Genomic DNA, 19,335 nt, shown 5'->3' on the forward strand with positions numbered 1-19,335 from the left:
CAAGGTTTCAAGTGCAGGCTGTCCAGAAATGTTCCAGAGATTTTCAGGAGTGCATGTGTGGAAATGTACGGTTTAGCTTGTGTGTTTAGTTTCTTTAATTTCTAATTCGCCTGCTTTATCGCCTGGTTATGGATTGCAGCTATTTGATAAAACACATTAAATTGTTATGTAACAAGAGCTGTAAACCATAATGAATTTTGAAATTAACATTTCAAGAGTGACTTTTTTTTTTTTTTCTTCTTCTATTTTTGTACTTGAGCTGCACATAAAAGTCTAATCAGCCTTCATGAGTCACATGTTTTACCTGTACTGTACGACTTTCCCAGAGTTCTCTACAAGTGCTGCTGTCTGCAAGACAACATCCCATTCACAGACGCTTTCACAAAATGTTCTGACACAAAACAGGTACTGTAAGAAATATGCTTCTTTAATTCAATCACAGCACGGTTACTGAAAAAAGAAACTCAAACTATTCGCTAATATAGAAAACAGACTCTCGTTTCACTCAGCACATACTGTACGACGCCTTGCAGATAGCCAACAATACAAACACATACAGTACCAAACCATCGCATCCTGCATCCACAACAATGGCTTCAAAATAATCTCTTAAACATGCATCGACAGACACAACTGCATTTGAGAACTTTAGCGGAAAAATATCAATGTCTGTGAAAAAAGTGACACAAGGGATGTTTGGCAAAAGGATAAATGAAGATGTGGGGTCAAAAGGATCTTGAAGACATTACAAAGAGAGTAATCAAGCAATGAAAACAGACATGACGTCTAAACAATGGTAACTAAAAACAGGATAGGTTGGTGGAAATGTGCCATCCCATAAAACATCTTTTGCTACATCTATTCTACAATATACTCAAAACTCGAATTCAAGTGTCAAAAAAACAAAATACATTTTGCAGTCTAGCTACAAAGAAGCAGCATTTAAAACATGACACAATAAAACGTTTCACAGCTGTGGGTGTGGGGCTGCCCCTGACCAAAGACGTTCCTGTTCCTTGTGTACTGATCATTGTTAGTATTGTTTTTTTTTTTTTGGAGCAACATTTTGACTTTCAGGGTTGTTAAAGTGTGTTTCATGTAACAGTGTCAACAGTGTGCTTCATTACAGAGAACTATAACAAAATGTTAAATTAGCCTTTGAATCATTGCAACCTAACAACAATGGTAATTGAATATCTCATTTTGGATGACCCTGGTGAAGCTCAGGAGCTGAAACGTGTCGGTCTAACAAAGTGAATAAAGGTGATCTTCATACCACAAGTGATGGTGGAGCTTCAAGCCGTCCACTCTCCATGCACCTTGTTAGTCTGTGAAGCTGTGCCAGGAAACCCTACTGTGCTTCTTCAACATTGCTCATCTCTAAATGTGTCTAAAAAGATTAGCCAGAGGATGGAACATTTATTTTCAACTACGATATAGAGATGCAACGGTTGTGAAAATCAGGGTGGGTACTGATTCCGATGTTTGGTGTGTTTCATTTATTTTTTTAAGGTGTTAAACTCCCTGCAGGCCGACATTTTCTCTCATGTTGGACCATGTCAGAGTTGGTCCAACATGTGACTTCTTCAGCCCAATAAAAGTCTCATGAACTATTATCAGAATCAGCAGTTTGGTCTACTAGATGCCAGAATTTCATTGATATGACATATTAGATAACCATCGGCTGCTGACATCGGTTCATGCCACCTTATTTGAAGATGGGCCAATGTCTGTCCACAGGGCCAAAATCTTCCAGTACTGATGTTAAACTGAAGCATCAGTACATCCCTACTCTTTTAAAAATAGAAAATAAAAAAGGCCTAGGCCTACAACCAACCAGTGCACAGTACAGAGAGAGTAAATGAGCACATACTAACTCATCTAAAACACAATGAAAAGCAGAAAAGAAAAGAAAAAAAAGAGTTAAGACCCATTTAAAAATATTCAATCTCAACTATCCCTCCTCATCCAGAACCTCTGTCTGTTATTTCAGATCTTTTCATCATGTAGACATTCCCGGCTGTCAGTCATCGTGTTGTGATGCGGAGCTCGTAGCCAACAGTCTGCAGACGGGACAAAGAACATCATCACCGTCTGTCTGCACCGCTAACGTAACCTGTGCGTCTTTATGAAATGACAAAGGCAGGTGACCACGCCTCAGTATGTGTTGACCTGTGAATGAGATGGTTTACTGTATGGAGGGCAGAACAGAGAGCTGAGAGGATGAAGGCTGCATGTTAACAGAATTCAGCACCTTACTGTAGGATACTGTGGAGGAGCCGAGTTCTTTAGAGAAGTGGTTCTCAAACGGTGGGTTAGGACCCAAAAGTGGGTCGGAAGCAGAGCCGTTTAAGGTGGGTCGCGAATGTTTGCCTGTGTCAGGAAAATCCGTGTAGCGCTACTAAAACATATTTTTTCCTTTTTTTTTTGTCACATTTTGCACTGTGTTAAGTCCAAACTGCACAAATGTTTCGTTAAATAAATCTGATTGTTGAAAAATTTGGGTTGGGATATTTCATGAATGAGTTGGGGGTGGGTCCTCTGACACATGAGAGCACTGCTTTACTGTGTAAGCACTGAGAAATAATCTGGGAAAATAATTATTGGTGGTCAGTTTCACCGCTTTTATAGGGTTCATCATTTCATTTTGTGTCACAGCTCAGGGACTTTCCAATAACAACCCGTTGTTGCTTGTTCAACTGTGTTCTGGTTTTGAACGCGGGTGGCAATAATAATAATGTTTTAAAATCCAATTCATCAAATTATTAAAAAATATAATCACCCAATTAATCTACAGTATTGTTAAAATAATCGTCAGATGGGCCTTACAGAAGAAGAAAAGGTGCAGCTCTTAGACAGAGCTTGTGGCTTTTTTCTGCAACTAAACAAATGAAGACAATTTAATTGTTCTTTTAAATCAACTAACCCTCGGTCGACCAGCAGGGGCAGCCCCGCTTCGTCCTTTGTTTCAACTGAAGATGCAACAGCTGAATTCTTCTGACCAGCTAGAAAACATTTCAAACTGTAAAGTGATACATAATGAATAACTTTGTTTAATCTAATAACCAGAGCTGGACAGACATCTGAACTATGTGGCATCATGCCTTCTCATAATAAAGATGCTTTAACACGTTCACATTCAAATCCAACTTTCCAGCAGCGTTTGAGAACAGCTTACTAATTATAACTTATGGTCACAGATTCACTCAGAACTTTAAAACAGATGTAATTTGTGTGACAATTAGAAAAAATCTTTTATTCATGCATTAAAATGGACTTGAATTATTTGTGGCTGCGTCGAGTTTGTCTTTCTTTCAAAAGGCTCATTCAGTATTCTGACTCCAACAATATTACCCATGGCATTCATTAAACCTCCTCCTGGAAACTTTTTGACACAACATGTACAGTTTCTAAGTCAACATCAGAGGTATGAGAGATCTATAACATAAGAAGGTAATGGCATGAATGATGATTGGCTGAAATCAGGTGGAAAAAGTTGCTTTGGTTTTGGCTAGTTTCTGCAGAATACTGAGGATGTAATTGAACAATTGATAGGGAAATGAGCCACACAGGTATCACACACATACACATACACATACACACACACACACACACACACATACACACATACACACATACATACACACACACACACACGACACTAGACAAGTCAGAAACATAAAAAGTCTCTCTATTCTAAAAAATCTCTCTCAACAGAAAAGCTACATTGCATACTGTAAAAGGTTAAGAATCAGTGTTTTTGACTAATACTATAGAAACATTATATATTATTTTGCACATAAATAAATCTGTTGATTTGAATTCTGGGAGTTTCCGTACAGACACGGTTTAGCTCTTTCTTTCTTTCAAAGGTGCAGGAAATAACATTTCCATTCAATAATGGCTGTTGCCATTGAGTTCAGACCCTGTGCTTCAAGTTTTTAATTTGTTTTGCAATTTATCCACTCAGTCTTTTATGTTTCATTTGGTGGCCAAAGAAACATGACCTTGCAATAGTTCAACAGCCATATCACCTGTGTTGGAAAAACTGAATTTCCATCATGATTGTTTGGAACAGGCAGGACTCCACTTCTGTGTTAAACTTGCACAGCAACCAACAGGAAAGGTGCTTGCCCTAGGTCCTGCACATGAGAACATCTGCGAAAGGGCCCAGGAGGTTCTTGTTGAAGATGCACCTCACCCACACCAGGTATGTGGTGAAGGGCTTAATGTTTTCTGAAAAAGTGTAGTTCTGTTGGGGGAGGATATAAGGCATATAGGTGTTCTCTCCCTGCTCCTGGATCCAAACCTCGTACTTGACCTCCCTCACTTTTAGGTACTTTAGATTCCACGGGATCTGCCAAGACACGGTGAGCTTCGCCTCGTTAGTGGTTTGTACTGAGGTCTGACACTGTGGTTCTCTGACCCGCCCTGGGTGGACTGTGCTTGCCGTCTTTGACTTCTTCATGCTGGGCTTTGTTTTCATTCCCTCTTTGAGGACTTCCAGGAAAGAAGGGATGTCCACCAAAGTGTCCTGGTAGATCCGGTAGAGCCACTCTGGGTTGCGGCAGCAAAGGTGCCTGGGGACATCTTTGCTCGCGAGTATTCGCTCTTGCTCCTCCTTCTCCAAGTGAGCGATGCCCCCTTGCTCCCACGGTCTGTCTGGGTGGGTGATGGTGTTCTCCTCCATGGTGTTTCTCCAGGAGATATAGTGCAGGTCCATGCCTGGAAGGGAGGCCAGGGTTTTATAGGGCGTGTACTGCTCCGGGTTCACAGCAAAAGGGAAGAGCTCCACAACAGTCGCTCGCCTGGGGAGGAAGAGCGAGGTGACCAGCTGAGCCCCGTGCATGCTGACCAGTATGGAAGCACCACTGATTACCTGGACAATACTGGGGAACGATTGTTCCTCCAGGGATACAGTGACCACTCTCATCTGGAACTCCTGGGCCAGCACCATGATGAGCTCTGCTTCATTCAGTATCAGCCTCGTTGTTGAACGACTAAACACAACGACGTATTCGTCCTTTTTCTCTTTTTCCTTCTCATCTTCCGCACTCGCTCCTTCCCTCTCAACCTCCTCCGCCCTTGTGATGTTCATTTTCTCCATAAGAGCCACGGCAAACTGACGGATCTCATTTCCCGACACCAGCATGTTGGCTTTGGGCCCCTGTGGCTGGACGAAACCATACTGATACCAGGTGGTCATCTTGGACAGACCGATGTAAGACTTAGTGAAACACATGAGTTTGCCAAAGTTCCTCAACTGTTCTTTGAGGAGAGGTTGCTTGCTGCTGAGAAGTCGGTACAGGTCGAAGTGTGGGCCTTCACCCCAGCCCTCCATGAAAACCAAACGTGCCTCATCATCCAAGTCTGAATACTGTTTCATCGTGTAGAAAGCTGGGATCAGGTCATCATGGAACACGTGCATTAGGTTGTCGGGATTAAACCGGTTAAGAATCAGTGTTACATCTGGTACGAACACAGGCTTAGGCATATACTTTAAAGTAGCAGCTGGGAGTTCTAAGAAGTTGAAGTATTGGGTGTTGTGGTCCTCTACTGAAGACAAGTCCAGCAGAGCGGGTTGGAAGCGCCTCGACCCCAAGTTAGGCAGCATGACAGAGGAGTTGGAGTGGAAGAACACAAATTCCTCGGCCTCTGAGCTGTAGCAGAGGTAGTCAAAACGGCAGATGCGGTCGGTGTGCATCTTCCCAGTGCAGACCATGTTGGTGCCGTGTTTCTGAAGAGCCTGCAGGGCCACATGGTAGTCAATGCGGGCCTGAGAGACTTCCTGGGACTGCCGCGTCATGTGAAGCTCTTCCTCCAGCAGGGCAGCGTGCTCGCTCAGCTTGGAGTACTTCCAAAGGAGCGCTGCGACCACAGAGACCAGCAGCCCGTTCAGGAGCGCGCCCACGCTCATCCTGCAGCCTGCCACTGAAGCGCGCATCACTGCTGAAGCCCAGGAGCCACCTCCCGACTCCAACTGGCCTCCGACCTCAGGCGGAGGCGACGAGACATCCACCGCCGGGCGACAACTTTGGAGAGGGAGAAGGGTGAAGCGAAAGAGGGAGGAGGCGGGGGGGATCATAAAGGGAATGGGGAAGGACAGGAAAGACAAGAAAATACAAAATGACATGAGTACAAGAAAATAAGTAATCATTAAGTTGACCTCCAAACAAAACAAATAAAGATATCATCATATTACAAGCACAGAGAAATAATAACACTGATATACTTATACAATCAATAGTGAAGCCTATGATACTGCAGTCCTCTTTAAGCAAGCAACACAATGCAGTGATACCTCAGAGCAGGTTTCAGCTCTCACCTTTGGGAATAGTGACTGTTTGCCTCAGCAAGCAAAAGAGACATTTTCCTAACCTTACATCTCCCATCACCCTCCCTGGATATGCCGAGACAAATTACACTGAGAGGAGGCGCACAGACAAGAGCAACAGAATTGCTCTCAAACTCATCTGCATACCGAGAGAACAAGTGAGTCATTGAGGGACTCTAAATCAACCAACGGTTAACGGCCAGCAGCTGCCTGCAAACACAAGACAACTAGCATGCTAAATACCCACCAGAGGGCTAGCTCTCTCTCTCTCTCTCACCTTGCAGCTGAAGTTTCATTTAAATTAATTACTTGACAACTACATGAGGTGTGTTCACATTTCTACATGAAACTACACACTGAGTGGAGGGAGAGGGGATTATCTGTCTGTGTTTGTGACGAAATGGGATTTAGGAAGCCAGTCTTTGTAACTGGCCTTCTGGCAAAAAAATAAAATCGAAACCAACACACATACACTACGCTGCACATATTCACATAATCACATAATCACATATACACATAAGAGACACCACACACAAAGTCGCACCCGGCTGTAACTCATCAATAAACTTGTTTTCTTTATTTCTGAGTCAGTCCTGGATCAGTAATGGGGGTGTGCAGTAAACTGGTTTCAGTAGGGTCACCTGTATTACGGTCTGCCACGACATGGACTTTGCCATCCTGTCATCACCGTTTGGTCATAAAGTACACAGGAGGCAGCACTCATTGCTCAACCTACCAGCCACGTTGGAGGGTAAATAGAAGTAGTGTTAAACAGTGATTTGTGACGGTTCACAAATCAGCTCCAATGAGTCCTCCGGTCTCCTGCATGTTTCACTCCTGCACTGTGAACAGAGCCATGTGGTCTCACACAAACATGACGGCTCCACCTGCTCCTAGAGTCAGAGTATGGAACAACAATCAGGCAAACTTGTATTCGCCCCGCTACACGTTTCGGCACATAATGTTAAGGTGGTTGTTCTCGTCTGTAGAGCTTCTCTTTTGGTCCGTCTGGGGCTTTGACACTGGCTATGTGCTGGAATGCCTGCTTAAAGGTTTGTATTTATTCCAATATTATTAAAAGAAGCGGACTGTGTCTCTGACTCGGAGTAAAAGGAGCGCTGTAAAGACTAAAACTGCTAATTACAGCTAAATCGTTCACAACAAAAGTCCACACTTTTCAAGCAGTTGAGACGCTTTTATTAAGATATAGTCTTATAAGGCCACATAGAGTCTTATCAGGAAAGTTTTTTTGCAGCAGATTGACAACTCTGCATGATAGAAACAACATTTAAAAACCACACAGATTCAGTTAGAAGCTACTGAGAAGTAAACACTTAAATAACTGATAAGTTAGATATTCCATCTAGAGCCCAACCGATTGATTGGCCGGCCGATAATATCAGCCGATATTAGCATATCACCCACCTCTTATCAGTAATAGTTCACATTCTACTAATCAAACTTTTCTCTAACATACTCTTCACTTTAATTTTAACTTGTTATATGTTCCATTTTAATCTAAATGACCATCATAAATGATTAACTCTGTTCTGTTCTGTTATTTTGCTACATAGTTGTTGTGCCTGTACTATCCAATGGCGACATGGTAACTCTCTGTGATCAAACCAATTGGCAACCACTAAGTGTTGAAAAAAATGAAGCCAATGTGGAAGTGCAAAAAAATTCCAGATCTGGGTGGTTCCACTTGAGGCTGCCTCCAAAAGCCCCAGAAGTCCCTTTAACGCCCAAATCCATTTTTACAGCAAAATAATCCTGTTTACAGATTGGTTCATTTAAAAAAATATAATTCTTGTTATTGTCACACTACAAAAAACATACATTTCTTAGTAACATTTTTGCAAAATCGAGCTCAAGAGAAAGAAGTGACTCTTGATAAACAGCTGAAACAAACATCAAGTAAAGCATGTATTATATATGCAAATAAATGCACTTTACTGAGAGAAAAAGTACATTTGGGTGAGGAAGATAAGAGAGAAAACATTTGTCCTCCATTCCTCAAAAATCAGTTGCTGCATTTCAAGCAAATGTACAAGCTGATGTTATTTTCCATGACAAAATGTCCCAGACGGCGGATGTCAATCAAAGCAACACAGACACCATGTACTGGAGTATCGCCTTGATGCTGACGCAGCACACGGAGGAAAGTGAAATTAAGTGTGAAGAGGAAACTGCCACTGAGACTAACATTAGGTCTGCATCCTGCATGCTCCTTCAGTCCACAAGGACAAGGGCAGTGCGAGGCCAACACTGCCAGCAGCACTGCTCAAATCCACTCACTGCACACACTGGATCCCACAGGGACATATGTGAATGCCCTCTGCCTTCGCCTGAGCCGAGCAAGCGAAAGATTCAAAATGTCAAAGCCGTCGCATGGCACCGCGGTACGCACAAAACACCCTCATTAGCAGCCCCTCGTTTAACGCGTTCCAAACAAGGACCTGGACACACGGAGCGGTTTTCTGGTACTGGCCAGATTGTTTAAACAAGCAGGTTAAAATGGAGCTCAAGGAGTGAACACAGTGTCTTATTTCCGAGTCCTGGGTGTGGGTGTGTGTGTGTGTGTGTGTGTGTGTGTGTGTGTGTGTGTGTGTGTGTGTGTGTGTGTGTGTGTGTGTGTGTGTGTGTGTGTGTGTGTGTGTGTGTGTGTGTGTGTGTGTGTGTGTGTGTGTGTGTGTGTGTGTGTGTGCGCACAAACACATAAGTGTATGTGCACTCGTTTAAGCTGACCTTGAAGACAAGTGGCTTTTGTATCTCGTCAGCAGTGTGAAGAAGCGAGCCAAGATACTCGCCGAGAATAAAAATGTTCAAATCAAGAAAAGGTCACAGCAGTTCCAAAAATAATCAAATGTGAGATGAGATTCATCTACTGAGCTATGCTAACACTGGGGAATGGTCTCACATCCATATCCAATTTCTAAGTGTGTATCCAGTTAAGTAACTAGCTGATACTGTGACCAGATCTCCCTATCCTGATCCCTCTCCCATCCTGAGCTTCCACATCAGCTCTGATACCCTTTTGCTAAACCTGGGTGTGACACAAAGGCTATGAAAAAGAAGTGGAAGAAGTCTCTTTGTTTCATACGTGGCAGAGCAATTTGTCACACGTTGTAAACCCACTGACCGAGAGAAAAAAATGACACTGCAGCCGAGTGCTAAAAAGACAACAAATGACTATAGCTAGCCAAAAACAAAAGATTTTAGCCTGTCAAAGGACCATGTTATCTATGGGGCTAAAGAAAATATGCTTTGTGATGCTTCTGGGATATATCATTTTATAAAACGTCATACACTGCACCTGGTCAGGATCACAATTTAATGATCATTTTAATATTTATATCCCCGTGGACCTTCGTAATTAGTGTCAATAACTTTGAATGCTGTATGAATGGTTATTTTATCTTTTTAAACAAAAGATGAGGAAGAGAACCAGCTCAGGGTTTTTCCTGCATTCAAAAACTGGATACTGCCGCCGCCGCCACCGCCTGATTTAGTACCGCCACCGGCCCATTGTCAAAGACCGATTGGTGTTTTCACAGATAACACAGTGGTCCAAGTACAGCACCTGGTGAATTTGTCATTTCTAACTGCACAGTCGTAATTTTACTTCTCTGGAACAGTGGTTGCTGGTGCATGACCTTTGTCACTGCCATTACAAGTAATCAGGTTAACGCTCAAGTAATCAGGTTAACTGATGAAAATAGATTAAGACTGGAAATGAGAGAATATGTTTGTCCAGTAATGTAGAACTCACATTTACATGCAGCAGTAAATCAGATTACTCCAGTATCACAGCAATAAAGCATAACTCAGCAAGGCAGCGTATTTCAAGAGAACATGGCATGTGTTAAAGAAAAAGGTTTTCCTTTTTAAATGATTGGCTGTGTGGGCTCTATAATGAGAGACAACTCACTTTTGTGGCAGAATTTTATAAAAAGGCTCTGACAACAGAGACTTTGAGGTCACATTATTATACTCCTTTTCAGCTAATTTAAATAAGTCTCAGAGGTCCCCAAAACCTGTCTGTGAAGTTTCTTGTTAAAAATCCACTGTATTGTATCATGCCTATAAACCCCTCTATTTCAGCCCTGCTCAGAACAGGCTGTTTCTGTGTCTGTAGCTTTAAATGCAAATGAGCTGTGTCTGACCCCTCTCTGGAAGTGGTTGTGCCTTCGGCTTTCTCGCTTCATGCCCTATTGTTTACAGTGAGAAGGCAGACTAAGAGGGCAGAACAAACACCTAGCTGTGGGAGTGTCACCCACCTGGGGGAGGGGTTACTGCCCTTTGTGATGTCATGAAGGGAACATCTCCAAACGGCCAGTTTGAGCTCACTTCTATTTTTTTTTAAGAAGAGCAGGCAAAAGATGGAGAGGACAGACTTTTATCATAATTGGGCGGTTTGTAGACGGACTAGAGATATTAGTGTTGGAAAAATATAGTTTAGTGTATTTTGCATAATATGTGACCTTTTAAAGTTTGATCCAAACTCATTATTTAGTGAGGAGTAAGGTCCGAACTATAGGAGTCAGTACTTCTATATACAGAGTTTGGTCTGAGAATAATTTCGCATTTTCAGCACTAAAAGAACTTCTCGTTTTCTGGGATTACTTTTAAACAAAGACACGCTCAGTCAGTTATGTCCTGCAGATGATGAATGCCTCTCCCTGTTTTAGAGTTTGGATAAATTAGCTTTTCAAACAATAAACTAATGGCAGTCAATGAAAAAGGGTTTCCTCATTTTACCAACTTACTCAAACAGTCCAACAAAATTGCTTAATTTGTATGGCTGTCAAGGCTGCTTATGTTATTTCTAAGGCTCTACAGCAGACTAACCTGCAGCTTATTTCCTCAATCTCTAAAGGGAGCCATCATCTACAAGGGAAAAAAACTTGTTGGTGCTGCTGAACTGCAAATTATTCTGTGTTCATTACTTTAAGAAGGCCCTTTCACATTGCTTGTGGTTGTATGATGTAAAACTGATTATTAGAGCTTTAAAATGCTTAATTTAATAATACACTTACAGCTTGTTTAATGATGAACATTTCTGTTCTAAAATGAATTATCTTAGATCAGGATCCAGATGTATTATGCTCAGCAGTGGAACAGCTGTTTGATCCAGTAACAACAGCATGCTCAGCCCCTTGTTAGCCTAGTTACATCAACTTTTGACTTTGTAATGACTATCATTCGTTACAGGCTAATAATTACAAGAGATTTAAAACATGCAAGGGCGATTTCAGTATGATGAAATTTATGCACCAGTTTTGAAACCAAATTCCTCAACATTTAAATAAAAAATTCAAAACCAGATCTGAGCACAGCCCCAGTGCGCAACCCTGTGCGGCACAAAGAGCAGATCAGAACATCGCCAAAGGCCAATGGGAAAGTTAGAAAGGAAGCAACCCAACAGACCGTCAGCACCTCTGCAGAAGGATAGCACCTACCAACAAAACCCTTGAGGCAGAACGCCTACATGTATGATGTTTACCCTTCAGATGGCTGAAAGTATGCAAAAAAACAGCCCCGAAAATAGTTCCAAAGCCGCCATGTTAAGGAGCATCCCAAAGACCCTACTGCTCAGAGGAGAGAGGATACATGGGAACAGACTCCACTGTAGTCTTTTTGCCAGCCCTTTAATCGGATTTCACTCAATGTCGAGTGTCCGCTTGAGGCTGGCTCCAGGAACACCGGAAGTCACAGACACACCACAGGCAAAAAAGCCATTTTTACAGCATTCAAAACATGTTTACAGCTCAGCTCCAGCTCTCAGCCTGTCATTAGGTTGACTGAAAGTTAGGCTGAGACAGGATTTCCAGCATGGTGGCTGCTGCAGATGAGCCTCCAGAACCCCCTGCAGGAACAGATAATCCATCGTCCTTTAATATTTACAGTCTATGGAAACACTGCATGAATTTACTTCAAACTCACGTCTACACAAAATAATTGTGAGAAAATAGTTTTGTTAATCAAATATGCTTATTGTTTGGAAGTCAAGTGTGTTATTTATGCACTTAGGGTTAGGATTTAGTAAACATCTCTCGAGTGGTAGCTCTACTTTAGGCTCAAGTCCACTGACCTGTAACTGTCGTGCTCCTTCACCCATTTAATTCCTCATCATTGTGAATAAAAATCCATTGAAGACCACCACAGCCCCCTCGTCTACTGTCTGTCAGTCACTGCTCTCTCAGCGCTGCTTCACATTGAAGCTCCAGCTTTCCAGCTTCCCCTGTGTTACCGGTTTAGCATATCTGTTTGCTCTGGAGATGATAAGCACCCCAATGATGTGGTGGAAGGCGGCGCAGGGCAGCCCAGAGAGTCTAATGCATTTTAATGAGAATCCTGGAAAGCCGAAAGCTAGAGGGAGGGGAGTGGTGGCGTTTGTGCTGTGCGGTGGCAACTCATTCAGACGCCCAGTGTTCATCATTCTCTGTCCTCCACTCTTCGGAGTTGATCGCTCTTCTTTCTCTTTGTTTCTTCCCTTTCGAATCACCTTTGCAGAGCCCCGACATGCCTGGTCAATAGAAAGAACCAAGCAAGAAAATAAAGACGTCATCAGTCCTTTTTCTTCCTTCCACTTTCTGCTTTTATTTTCTTTCAGCCTATAGCCACGTGATTGCTGATCTCCTCTGGCTGTAACGATGTGTCCTTATTCTTTGTCATCTTTATTCCGGGACCAAATGTGGCCTGTCAGTTTGGATCAAGCAGCCTGGAGCTCAGTGTGGCACTTTGGAGAATTAATGGCCCAGCAGCCATTATCGTGCAATACAAAGACAAGTCTCATGCCCTCTCTCTGACTTAGCATCTCTTTCTCAAACATGTTTGGACAGACAGTTACACACACACACATACACACACATGCACAGTTCTGTTAGCAGTGCAATGCCATCCAGTCTCGCAGAGGGAAACAAGGCTGTCTGCTCTGTAATGAGTGGCAGTGAGTGTGAGAAAATGCCCCTGGTCCGTGTTAAACATACCGCATGTCGGACTACTCGCCTGTTCCAAAGTGAGACTGATTACTCGCCTGATTGATAGCCCGTGCTTAATAACTTTTCGCCCTCTTCTATATCATTCACGGACAGCGGCCTACTATGCCTCCTGAAATACGGCAGAAATAAGACCCAGATTGTTCCCTACACCGACTGCCGTCTCTACTCCCAAGGGACTCAGGAGAAACAGAGGCTGATGTGGACATTCTGCAAACTGTGTGTGTGTTTGTGTGTGTGTGTGTGTGTGTGTGTGTGTGTTTGTGTGGAAGTGACAGAAAGACAAAGAAGAACAAAGTGAGAAGGACGTCCTTTAAAAACACCACAGCCCCACACTTCAGCCCTCCTCGTGACAACAGGCAATATTCCAGAGAGGGACGGAAATAGAACACCAAAGGTTGGATGTTCATACTAAAGCTCTTCAGTTGCTGCATCCCATCCAGTTTTGGAAATGTTGGGAAGCTGAGAAATTGCTGAGCACGCTCTGGTGAATAACTAGGAATGTAACAATCCCTGCGATACAATTACAAATATGGACAATTCAAATCAATTTCACAAAAAATATAAATAACACAATATTTGTTCTTGTTCATCAAAATCTGAAGCAGTAGCATTTATCAATGTCATTGTTAAAAAAAATGCATTGTTTTATGACCTTATATCAGCTCTACCATGTTAGCTTCAGCTAGAAGTAGCTTCACAGACTGACGGGATTTTTTTTATGTGCAGTGCAATGACAAATAGAGTCTTTAGATAATTCTTTCTTCAGAGTCTCGACTGTGTGAATCTTTTTCTGAGCTAGTGAGGAATTCAATCTGGAGTATGGAATTTTAGTTTCCAGGTTAAGAATAAAATATGAAATCACCCATCTTTCTTTACTACATCTTTACACCATGTGCATTAGGGTTTGTTTTTTTTGCACTGGCACTACAATCTCATTTTCAGAGCGCTTCTCACTGGTGCTAACTGTTGCTAGGAAACGAAAGTACTTTTGCTTCTCTCTGTAGTGTCCTTTAGCTCTGTTTTAGCTATGTCTGCTTTTATACAAATACATGTTATGCAGTAAACATGAGTAATGTAAAGGGGCCATGTCCTGGTATAAGCAGTAGCTCTAGATCTGGAAATGGTACCCTTGAAAATAAGAGTCAGACTAGTTTTACTGTTTCATTGTTGGTGACAAAGTTGATACCTTCTTGATGGCGATCTGTCAGTGACATTGACAAGCGGAGCGGTGTTCCAAAAGTTGAACTATTTTCAAATGTGATGCAGCGACAAAAGAAAACCCAAGCTGGAGCCAAGGGAGATTTATCACTTAGAGTGCTGAAACACTGGTGTGCAGGCCCTTAGCCTTACCAGGAAATAAATGAAATTACTTTTATAGTTCAAAATGGAAAATGATCATTGCTTACCAGCTGAAAATCACAACTCCTGCATCCCTTATACAAAGAGGCACGATACAGACATCTATCAGCACAAGGCAGGCGTGTGAGTGCCAGAGGGCTCAGCCCAATAAGCAAATATGGACATCTAATTAAAAGATTAAACTACAACCACTTGTTGCAGTCATGAAGGAATACACAAAGCCCAGACTGACAACAGCATGTTATTAGACGGACCTCTTTTAGTTCCCCTTTGAGGTCATTGTTCCAGATATCCTGCTTTGCATTTTTCCAACATTGGCAGAAGATTTACTGTACATGTGCATCAGCTCCTTCAAGAGCCGCGGCCTTCAGAACACTTTACAATGTATTCTTGTCTGTAGAGACATGTGCACCTTTGTATAGGTTGATACTTATGTAAGGGAGGGAGTGAATTCATCCACAGCGACACTGTTGAAAAGCCAAGTCGGTTCTGCTCAGCAGTCAGTGAATGTGGGAATAAATGAAAATCAGTTATTTTAGACGACTGCGAGTGTATTTTCCTCTCTAAAAATGCAAGGGTATTCACAGAGGGTTTACCCAGACTCTTCTTTTCCTGCATAAGTCAGCATTTCCGTTTTGTGAAAAGTCGCAAAGAATGGCTTTGAATTATTCCCAAAGAAAAGAGCGGAAATGCAGATTAAAGTGAGAGCATAATGGGGGAGAGCAACACGAGACCCTGCTGCACTTCTACACACATCGCAGACGATGAGAGAGGGCGGGGGGCGGGGGGGGGGAACAAACAGACATCAACACGTGTCGAATCACATGTGCTGATAAAAACAAGATGTGATAAAATCTCACATCAACATCAACTTACAGCGACGACTTCCTTTATCTCAGAACGTATCAGAATGGTGTGAAGACTAGTACAGACGGCTGCCAACATTTCGTACATTCAGAGTGGTCAGAAGATACTCGGGGGGAAAGCGTCCCCTCCCATCCTCTGCTCGTTGTTTACAGTCAGACTGCAGACACGTGGATGGAGTTGAGAGAATTAGGGATGGGGAGCGTTAACTTGTATTGGTATTGCTATCATTATCCTTAATGATCAGAGTCTTTATCGATACCACCTTGTAACTTTTCTATAACTTGGTGGTAAGACGAGAAAAGCTACTGATTAGAAAATAATTTATTGTATTTCATATTTGCTTTGCAAAATCTTGGCATCACTCGTTTTAAGGACACGTTTATTGGAGCTCCTGGTTGGAAGTTATTGTAGGTTGTGCCTCTTTTATATTGCTAAGAAAACAAAATAAAAGTCTCCTCCAAGATGTATTCTTTCAAGTTTCTCGCTACGTCTCAATCATCATTTTCTTGACGTAACATTTGAACCATACACTGTAAATATTAATGGACGAAGTCTGAGTGACGTCAGCCGTCTGTTACTGCAGTGGGGCTCATCTGCAGCAGCCGCCATGATGGAAATGCTGTCTCAGCCTAACTTTCAGTCAACCTAACGACAGGCTGAGAGCTGCAGCTGAGGTGGGTTTTAAGCCTCTTGACAAACTTTACATCGCGCCCACGTGTCAATCATGTCAGCTACTCGCCTAACTATGGGTAACACGTAACGTTCATAAAATCTAAACTGAGCCGTTTAAAAAAATTCTCCCCTGTACAGTGTGTTTCCATGATGACAATAACTATCAGACCTATTTTGTTTTTTGTACCAGGCTGTAAAGGTGTTCATTTAGGCTTTATAACAGGCTTTTTGCCAGTCATGTGTCTGTGACTTCCAGTGATGGAGCCAGCTTCAAAGACACTCTAGGAATTGCAGGATTTTGCACTTCTGCGTTGGCTTCAATGCTCAAGACCGGAGGTTGCCGCTTGATTTGAACACATCGAATTAGCTTTTTTTTTTTCCTGCTGATTGCATCACAGATTTCAACATTGGATTGCTATTTTCTAACTAACAGAACTTGCAACAAAGTTTGCAGGATGACTGTCCCGCAGCAGTATCAGCTGAATTTGATCAGGGGTTTTTTCAACCCAGAAGACAGCTAACAGTATTGCATTTTGGTGTAATGCAACACAATGTTGACTTGTGCATTAAATTACAGAGGTTGTCTAACCGCTTGCAAGAACTTATTTGGTTGATTACATTCCACTTTCTCCTTAACTTTTGCTTTATTAGACAATCAATGCATGTTTGTACACCGGTGAGTGAATTTAATGAAGTGACTTGGCTAGATTTACACTTTATCTTACAGGACTCATCATGACTTCTTTAGTCCCTCAAATTAAAAACATGGCTGAAAGACGCTTGAAAGACTCTGAAAGATCGATGACTTGAGGTTAGCTTTAACATGTCAAATTGTTAAGCACATCATCACCACACCTGTAGTACAAAACACATCAACGTCAATGGTAGTTTTTCTAAATGTAATCTATCATCTAACTAAATGAAGGAACACAAGAGGCACATGTGGTCTATAGGTCTGCATGGTCTGAGAATTAAAAATGCAATGCATGATAACATTGTGCAATAACACTATAGAGATTGGAGCTTTCACTTTCTGCGTCATTCTGCTGTTCTGTATGTTTTACAGAATCTCTTCTGAACCCAAAATCCTGAACCCACTTAAATGAATACATTTTCCAAAGTCCACATTCTTATTTAGTGATTCAGGATGTCTTCTGTGATGTGTTTAATTTTAGTCAGTGTGTATTTTAGTGTGCAACTACAATCTGGTTCATCATGAAGGTTAGATTGTGCTCAGTCAGATGATGTTTTCAGTACATGTTACATCTGCTCCATTAGTTTATAGTCATGTCTCTCCTCTTCAAACAGGCTTTTAATGTATGATTGTGATGTATTTTCTGTTTTCTGAAGTTTACCTTTATTGTTGTTCTCTTTATGATTTGTGTGTAATGTCGCAAAGTCTGTCCTTACTGTGCTGTTCTTTCTGTTTGTAACTAGTGTACAGTGTCTTTGAGTTTTTGAAAAGCGCTTATAAATAAAATGTATTATAATTTGTATTATTATTATTGTCATGTCAAGTCAAATCTATTCAATCACAGGGCTGTACTTGAATTTTAAACTTCATGATACCAGTAAAAAGCTCAGATATTGATATCTGTTTTCGACAGAGAAAGAAGAACTTGGCACCCAATCCTGGGTCATTTCTCATGTTTTCACTCCTGCACACTAATTCAATTGGCACATGTTGTTTGTGCAATTTTAAACAGGGATCTCTCTCTATCGGTTAAACCTAAGCCTGATGATCTAGTGTTCCTAAAGCTTTGGTACTTTGGTAACCTTTGGTTTAGGGCACTGGGTTATTTTAGCTGTCTGTTCACTCTGTTGACAAATATCATTAATTCAGTCTTTAACTAAAGTGAAGCCTTTATTTTATAGTGCACACAGTTTTAGAGTGTGTGATGTTAACAGTAGCAGTCAGAGGTCATTGACATGTATTGGATTCTATATTTTCTACACACAGAGATTGAGCTCAAAGTGTCAGTCAGCTGGACTCACTCATCTGTGAGATACACCGACGACTGCAAAGGCAAAAGCTTAGTGATAGTTAGCCTGACAGAATTAAATCAATACAACCCACAAAAACAAACATAAAAAAACAGTGTAATATTTCTTACCTCAGATCTCAGTGAAAATGTTGCTTTATGTCTCTGGAGACAGTAGAAAAAGGTTAGCTCATTTAGGCAGCATCAGTGTGTCTCAGTTCTGTGTACCAGCCTTTTTTTTTTTCTTTTGCAGAGACGGTCATGAACGGGAAGACAAGACATGTAGTGGGAATGAAAAAAAGCAGAACCCTGTGACGGATACCGAGACTATTTCTCAAAACAACGGCGTGTTCAGTCATTACATTCTCCAACACTACGCCGGAGCTTTTTTTTTTTTTTTTTGTTGGTGTTGTTTACCAGCTAGCCTAGCTCCTTAGAAAGGCAGAGAGACAGAGAGCAGCTGCCTGGATACCGACTCCACTCTGCTGTGTTGAGTCTCCGCCTACCTCCGAGGGAAATCCCGCGCTCAGATCTCGCGATGACACTCGACCTCTCTCATTGTAACATTTGCCGTTGATGATTATTACTTATCTTGAGCCTATTCACTTATTCAGACTTTTTTTTTTTTTTTTTTTTTAATTAAATTAATCTTGATAAGTCACATGCATGTACCATTTCACAAAGGCCAGTGGGTCTTCAGCCTTTTCTGCTGGGCATTTGAAATATTTGTAGATTCTAGATTCAAGATTCAAGATTTTGATTTGTCACATGCTCATACAGATGTGCAGTGAAATGTAAAGACTGTTCCGCAAAGGCCATGCAATAAACACTCAAATTGCTAATACACACATATACAGTAAAATAGAATATAATGTAACATTTAAAAAATAAATATTTGAATGTACAAAATATAGAATAATGTAAACAGTGTAAAGTGTCAGTGTGTAAAGTGTCCAGGGTGTCAAAGTGCAATGTGCAATTTGTATTTGCATACATACTATACAACATACTGTATATCTACATGCACGAAACGCACTGTCAGTCACGCTCTTTTCTAAAAAGAACAATCCTATATTTTTAGAACTATAGTTTGAAACGTTGTCTGTAAAAAGTGGAG

General features: G+C 41.6%; 1 protein-coding gene across 1 annotated transcript; it reads right to left on the reverse strand.

Moving 5' to 3' along the window:
- Window positions 1-406: 406 nt before the first annotated feature.
- Window positions 407-18,765, reverse strand: pomgnt2 (protein O-linked mannose N-acetylglucosaminyltransferase 2 (beta 1,4-)). Its single transcript, XM_020637028.3, has 2 exons — window positions 18,351-18,765; window positions 407-6,032 (listed from the first exon to the last, which is right to left on the reverse strand). Exon 2 carries the CDS (start codon window positions 5,942-5,944, stop codon window positions 4,136-4,138), a length of 1,809 nt encoding a protein of 602 aa, XP_020492684.1. The 5' UTR covers window positions 5,945-6,032; window positions 18,351-18,765; the 3' UTR covers window positions 407-4,135.
- Window positions 18,766-19,335: the final 570 nt, after the last annotated feature.

Source organism: Labrus bergylta, chromosome 8 (genome assembly GCF_963930695.1).
Source record: "Labrus bergylta chromosome 8, fLabBer1.1, whole genome shotgun sequence".
Lineage (NCBI taxonomy): Eukaryota > Metazoa > Chordata > Actinopteri > Labriformes > Labridae > Labrus > Labrus bergylta.